The following is a 7,611-nucleotide window of genomic DNA, read 5'->3' on the forward strand; positions in this document are numbered from 1 at the left end:
GCGCTTACATATCTGCCAACAACCAAGAAAAACTGTATCCAGGTGTATCTAGGAGAATTGGTGCTGTTTTAAATGCAAATGTGGTCACACCAAATATTGATATAGTATGTTTGTATGACATTAAGTGATAAATGAAAACTATTTATGTCATTAATTTTGAAGACATCCTCACTATGCAACATTTTTCACAAATGCCTAAAACTTTTGCACAGTAATGTATATATTAAATTAAAACTTCTGCAGGTAAAATTGGTTGCTGCTGGTGTTATAATGCATTATACTCTAAGGTATGAATATGAATAGGTAAGTATTATAATGAATTATAAATGTGGTTACAATTATTTATGAGAAGTAATAACAAATTATCAGGTGTACTATGAGACATTACTAATGCATTAAAATACCTTCACAATGCATTATCAATATATAGAAGGTGTTACTGTTAACTCTTCTGCCAGCCCAAGATGCAGGCAAAGACAGCAGAGAATATAACAGAGGGCAGGAGAAGTAGTGATGGTAAAAATGAGCAGAATTTATTGAATAATCTTAATTGCATATTTCTGAATGCTCAGTCTGACTTCGTATAATCAGCACAAATTCAACAAGTGTTATAATATCAAGCAAAGTCAATGGAAAATTACTTCTTCACAACATCGTCCTGTGACGTGGAAGACCTTGAAATGGAGAAAACTTGTGAAGACAATACAGAACACATTAGATTAAACAGAAATAATAATGCATAGCAAGAGGAAGAAACAATTATAAAGAAAAGTATAATGTAATATAGAAAATGACTAGAAAGAAATGAGAACACTTTTCGGGGGAATCAAACTACCAATGGCTTATTAAGGTTGGATAGGGGAAAAACAATAAAAATGAAAATACACATAGCCAGGAACTGAAAACGGTTCAAGGAACGAAAAATGAAAACCAACACATTTTTTGGCAGTATGTAACCGAAAACCGCAACCACTTTGTGTTGCCTGAAAAAAAAAACAGTGCCTGTTGTGGATGTTGCATTCTGTGGACGAAGACTTTTTTAACAACTATATATAATTACTACATACTGTATACAGAACATCTATGGCTAATCTAGTTGCATTGAATACATTTCTCAGTCTTCAAATAATTATTGTTAGATATGATGCATTAATACAGATTTGATGCTGCCGGGTTTAAATCTTAAAATCCACGATCCCGGTTCCGGGATTTAAAATTACGTCAGTAATAATGTACTTCCAATTTTAAATGTATGCGGAGGAGTTATGAGCTCATATCTGGTACCATTTGAAAGCTTAGAATGTCTACTTTCTTGAGATATGCATCACTTTGGCATTTGTTTTACACTAAGTAACTTATTTACAATAAATTACATAGTTCCACCCATCAAAAGTCGTGTCATAATTATGTGCGTTTTTGAATACATATGTCTCATATCGCTCAAATATGACGCACATGTACAAACCATGTATCAAATGAAAGCTCTCATTGCCAGTAAGAAGTTCCAATAAGTCTTTTTATTGAGGTATAATCACATATCTAATACACTTCGAATGAATCATGAAGTATACAATCATACAAGTGAAATTATTGAATATTTGCCGTGCTACTCGCACTAGACAGCACAGTTAGCCACAAATGCTACATAATCTTTTTTACCTTAGGTTATTCTCTGCAAAATGAGCCGTTTTTCAGTGTTTTCTGTGGTTGTGTGCCAAGTAATCCCTCGATATGTCGAAAATATGTAAACATCCGATCCGGATAAAGCATATATTGCCGTAAAGCTTAGACCCTCTGCTTTCCGGCAATGTCTCTCAAGATCAAATAGACCAATCAGGGGCTGTGATATTGCATCCAGACTGTGAAGTGATCACTAGGTAGGTTACGTGCGCAAAACACACAGACGCGTCTCACCAGACACCTGAGCGCATATTTACCACTTTCAACAGTGTTTTATGTAATGACAAAGGGTTTTCTGTAAAATTACACTGGGATTTTGCATTTATAGCACTGTATATGGGTATGGGGAGACTTTAGATTTGGGTAGGCGGAAAGTACACCAAAAAAATGTAATATTCCTCCCTTCAAATAAATTGAAATAGATATTAAATAAAACATGATACAGACAAAATTCCTTTTTCAGGTATTTGCTGACATCTAGTGGAAACAGCCAAAACTGTCTGCTTGCTGCTAGGGTTTACAGGGCTTGAGTTATATACACTTTCAAAAATGAATTTATATAAAAAAAATCAAAAAGCGCCTCTTTTTTTAGGAGGGTTATTACTGTTCAGACAACATATATTTAATTTTTTTTTATTTTTAGCAGTGTTTTATGCAACTTCAAAGGGTTTCCTGTAAAATGACACCAAAACTGTGTATTTAGGCCAAAGTATGTGGGAATGGGAAGCTTTTTAATTTGGGTAGGCCAAATCCAGGCGGAAATCCCCAAAAATGGCAAGGATCTTAAGAGGTTAAATCTTTAATAAAAAATTATACTTGAATTATGCTTGTTATGATTTCTATGCTGATAAATTCCCCTCTCCAGAAAATTTTAATGGCTTATTTTCACTTATTTTGGACTTGTTTTTCCAGGCCACATTGCTAGTTTGTCTTGCTAGGCCAATCCCACAACTGGTATTTCACCCACCCATAGCTCAGAGTACTGTCATTTTAAAAAGAATGTTACTAACTGCTCTTTTATTTTGTTCTTATCGGTTACCATTTGGTAAGGAGGCTGCAAGAACTTCCGTACTTACATACAGTAAAAACAAATACTGTTTAAAACGTTAAATTTTAATCCTCTGCACATAGAGCTTAAAATTAATCAATTTAATGTGTTTTTCAGTGAAACTGAATTTTCATCGGGAAACTATGCACAGTGGGATTTAAATTGATTAATAAGGATTTGATTGTATCGTGAAAAGTGGGCTTTGAAATGATTGGTTAACATTAGCATTCCCTGAAATTACTGCCTTGGTTACATAAGCAGAAAGGAAAGTTGTTTAAGAGGTGCACTGTTAAATTGCACATAATGAGACAAGGGTAAATAATGTATAGTTTGATTTCACTTTGTCACATTGCCGGTCTGTAAGTGTTAAAACACACACAGTTTCAAAGGTTTAGCTACAAGATGTAAATATTACACGTTTTTTCTTGATTTTAGTGTGACAAAATTACCCTGTTGTCATGACAACAAAGTTGTAATATTGGATAAACTTTTACACAAATATGGTTAGTAATCAGTTTTATCCCACTACATTCATGTTAACACACATAATGTTTATGTCTTGTGGCTATACTTTTAAAACTGTATGTATTTTTATATTTATCAACTGGCCCCATTCACTTTCATTGTAAGAGCCACTTTGTAACTGTTTTTAATTATTTAATTTTTTTATATAAATGAGGGATGACTTTTTTCATGGTAATCAACATTAAGCCACAAATGCTGTTGATTGAGCTTAGCTTGTATTAAACCTGAAAAATGTATTTAATCTTATACTCATGTTTCCATTCATCCTCTCCTCTCCATGTTTCATACTTTTAAATCAAGTGCACCCTCTAGTGTCCATATTACACAAATCTAGTCATAGATGCAATATTGCATTTCCAATCCATATTGCATATCTGTTGTAACCATGTGCCTGCAATCATGATTTGGTGTGTTTCCCTCAATGTCTCCCTTCCCTGTCAAGATCACACGTCTGTGTCTCTGTTCTCCCCCTCTTCTTACAGGCAAGTGACGGACACTGCCTCCGCTGTGGTTGACTTGCCTCTTTCTGTGCCCAATAACTCTGACACAGTAACTGACACCTTTGAACTTAGCCAGAGCAGTCCTGTTAGCGAGACCACCACCCTCACCTCCAGCATCACAGCACCTCCCCCTGACCTTAACCATGCCAACATGTCACCGCCCGACAGCAGTACACCCAAATCCCAAACAAAACCCTCCCTCTCGTCTACTTCATCTTCAGACCCCACAACCAATGTTACTCTTCTTGTAGACCTGGGTGATTCCCCAGAAACACAAGCTGAGGTTCCTCCAGTGGTCCCAGCAGAAGAACCAGTACCAGTTCCCCCTAGCCCAATCACTTCCCCTCCTAGTGTTGTCCCACCAGATGAGATAAACTCTAAAGCCACAGAAAATGAATTAGAGTTGTCCCAGTCTGTTCAAAGTCCTTCTCACGCAACTTTAAATTCCATCAGTCCCTCAGTGAATCACAAACTCCACTTTGATGGAGAACTCCCTGTGGCTCAAGACACAGAACTCCCTCTGGATGGGTCACATTCTCTGGGGACATCTGACTCCGGTGGCCCATCTGCTCCAGCACAGAACGAGTATGGATCTCTAGATGCTCTCTAGATGTTCTCACTCTTTGTGTGTGTGTGTGTGTGCGTGTGTGTGTGTGTGTGTGTGTGTGTGTGTGTGTGTGTGTGCGTTGTGGTCATTAGTTGTTTACTGTAATCTCACTGCATGTGTTCATCTGAATCAGTTAAACCAAGCGCACACTAAAAGACTGAAGCTCATCAGTCTGTGCACATTTAAAGTGATAGTTCAACCAAAAATGAAAATTCTCTCATCATTTACTCACGCTCATGCCATCCCAGATGTGTATGACTTTCTTCTGCAGAACACAAACTAAGATGTTTAGAAAGATATCTCAGCTTTGTAGGTCCATACAATGCAAGTGAATGGTGGCCAGAACTTTGAAGGTCCAAATAGCATATAAAGGCGGCAATTCGCCAGACTCCAGTGGTTAAATCAATGTCTTCAGAAGCAATATGATACGTGTGGATGAGAAACAGATCAATATTAAAGTCCTTTTTTACAATCAATCTCCACTTTCACTTCCACTTCAACATCAACATTCTTCTTCTTTTGTTTTTGGCTACTTGCATTCCAAATGCATATCGCCACCTACTGGGCAGGGTGAAGAATTTATAGTAAAAAGGACATAAATATTCATCTGCTATCATATAGATTCTGAAGATATGGATTTTACCACTAAAGACTTGTTGATTACTTGTATGCTGCATTTATGTGCTTTTTGGACCTTCAAAGTTCTGGCCATCATTCACTTGCATTTTGAGGACCATCAGAGCTGAAATATTCTTCTAACATCTTTACTTGTGTTCTGCAGAAGAAAGAAAGTCATACCGGACAGATTTCAAACCAGTCTTATTGGACTGATGGGCACACAATGCAATCTATTATCTGGGGAATTTTGTCTTTTTGTCTAGAATTAAAACATTAAATGGTGACAAACTTCAGTCTTGTTAATGTGCACGTGTTCTTTAACTTTCAGTTATTTCCAAACTAATCTAACTGTTTCTATTATAGGACAGTTCTGGATGATGAGAGGAGTACAAATGAAAATGCAGAGCTAAAGAAAGTCGCGGAACCCAACACTGTCTCAAAAACAAACGCCACTGAGAGTAAAGCATGAAAGGACGTATAGAGTTGTGGGAGCATCCTAGTGAACATTAACGTGTTCATTTAACAGTGCCCTTAATGAATCTGCTGAACAAAAGGTATATATTCTAAAGACAAGAGTCTTACTTGTAATATGTATGTATGCATTTTTTCAGTTATGGTTTATTTTCATTCATTTGAGTAAACTTCAAGAAGTTCCTGTTTCAGGAGTTAATTGGACATTTAATTCATTCAACTGAAAGATTATAATGTGTTGAAGGTTCTTGTGCTTTGTGCATTTTTCTGTCACAAAGATGGTCATTACAAGTAAGCAAGTTATTCAGGAGAATTATCCATTCAGTAATACATTAATTCTGATGTATTTCCATAGTATATTGTTAAAATGTAAAGGATTTCTCCTATTTTTTATCTTAAGTTAGGCTTGGTTAATTGTTGGTTTTAATTTTATTTTATCACCATATTTTTATTTACATTTATCTGTTTTGTCTCTTGGGTGTTAATAACGTGTAATGGCAGTTATATAAAGACTGAACAAAAATATCATCAAGATATTTTCAATTGTTGTTAAAAAAAAATAGAATAATAATTTTATTTGGCAACTAAAGTTTGATTAGATCCATTTTTTTTTAATGTATTATTATTATTTAAAGGGATAGTTCACATAAAAATAAAAATGATCTCATTAATCACCCTCATGCCATCCCAGATGTGTATGACTTTCTTTCTTTTGCTGAACTCAAACAAAGATTTTTGGAGGAATATTTGTGCTCTATTGGTCCATACAAAGCAACTGAATGGTGACCAGAACTTTGAAGCTCCAAAAATCACAAAGGCTGCATGAATTTACAGAAACTGGACTGTGAATTAATATGTCTTTTGAAGCGATGCAGTCACTTTGGGTGAGAAACAGATCACTATTTTAATCCTTTTTCACTATAAATCGCCACTTTCACTTTCAGAATGTGAAAGTGAAAGTTGCCATTTATAGTAAAAACGAATTCCTATTATATTGATTCTGACGATGTATTTTTAACCAATGGAACAATATAGATTACTTTTATGCTGCCTTTATGTGATTTTTGAAGCTAGAATGTTCTGATCACCATTCATTTGTATGGTATAGACCTACAGAGCTGAGATATTCTTCTAAAAATCTTCATTTGAGTTCTGCAGAAGAAAGTCATACACATCTGGGATGGCATGAGGGTTAGAAAATGATGAGAGAAATTGTATTTTTTGGGTGAACTCTCCCTTTAATGTGGATTTCTTATCTTTGGGATTTTTACAGTTCAGACATTTTTCCAACATGCACCGACTTAACTCTAAAATGTCTGCTCATTTTTATACCTCTGGAGAAGTAGATTTGACACTATCGACTGCAAGCTTGTGCACTGTGATTGTGTTCTGGAGATGTTCTTTGTCGTATGTTTTTTCAGGAATATTCACATAGCTTTCTAGTAAACGGTAGCTGATTGTCCTTTTATAACATGACGCATATGAACAGTCCTGTCTGAAACAGGACTAATAGGACACATATTACTTTGATAAGAGTTCCAATGTCATCACTCATTGCATGGCCATCTACTTGCCCATCTCTGATGTTAAAGATGTGATATCACAAGTGACAGGCCTGAAGAGGGCGGCCTTACTTGTGACAGAGCATGGCAGTGTGTGATTGGTGAAGAAATGGTTTAATGTTTCAGAAGTGTTAATGATTTGTTCGCATTCTGTATATTCAATAACATTTTTGATTATGGGAGAGAATGTTATTATTTTTGCCTATTGTACACACATTGTTCAGTTGTTCACTGCCAGTTTGCCCCGAAACTGTACATTGTTCCATGTACTGTATGTGGTGCTTTGACCAATGAAATAACAGTATGACGGGTATGCTTTAAAATGACATGCAAAGAACAAATTTGAATTAAACTTATTGAAACATAAAACATCATTACTCATTTATTGTCTGTGTATTCCTTGTGTATATCAGATCCTTTTGTTTGTTTGTTTTTAGAAAAAGCAACTTTAAAGCAAGCATTTTCACTCTTTAGATGTTTTTAATATAATAGATTTATAAAGGTCTGTTCTTAATGATTATTACATAGTATTTTGGTGCTAAACTAATCCAGCAAAATGATCAAGTAGAATCTAAAGGAGTTTTATTCATTATTGTTTAT

The 7,611-nt window shown here is 35.3% G+C and overlaps 1 protein-coding gene across 4 annotated transcripts in view; it reads left to right on the top strand.

Annotated features, from left to right (window-relative positions):
- Positions 1-7,373, top strand: part of ncam1b (neural cell adhesion molecule 1b) — a 160,838-nt gene extending 153,465 nt beyond the window's left edge. For 3 of the 4 annotated variants that reach the window (XM_052107175.1, XM_052107176.1, XM_052107177.1), the window contains 2 exons: positions 3,736-4,338; positions 5,342-7,373. In XM_052107175.1, coding sequence (XP_051963135.1) covers positions 3,736-4,338; positions 5,342-5,447 — 709 coding nt within the window. In that variant the 3' untranslated portion in view covers positions 5,448-7,373. The remainder of the gene's footprint in view (positions 1-3,735; positions 4,339-5,341) is intronic. The other variant, XM_052107178.1, reaches the window with a different exon arrangement.
- The last annotated feature ends 238 nt before the right edge of the window (positions 7,374-7,611 follow it).

Source organism: Xyrauchen texanus, chromosome 36 (genome assembly GCF_025860055.1).
Source record: "Xyrauchen texanus isolate HMW12.3.18 chromosome 36, RBS_HiC_50CHRs, whole genome shotgun sequence".
In the NCBI taxonomy this organism is placed as follows: domain Eukaryota; kingdom Metazoa; phylum Chordata; class Actinopteri; order Cypriniformes; family Catostomidae; genus Xyrauchen; species Xyrauchen texanus.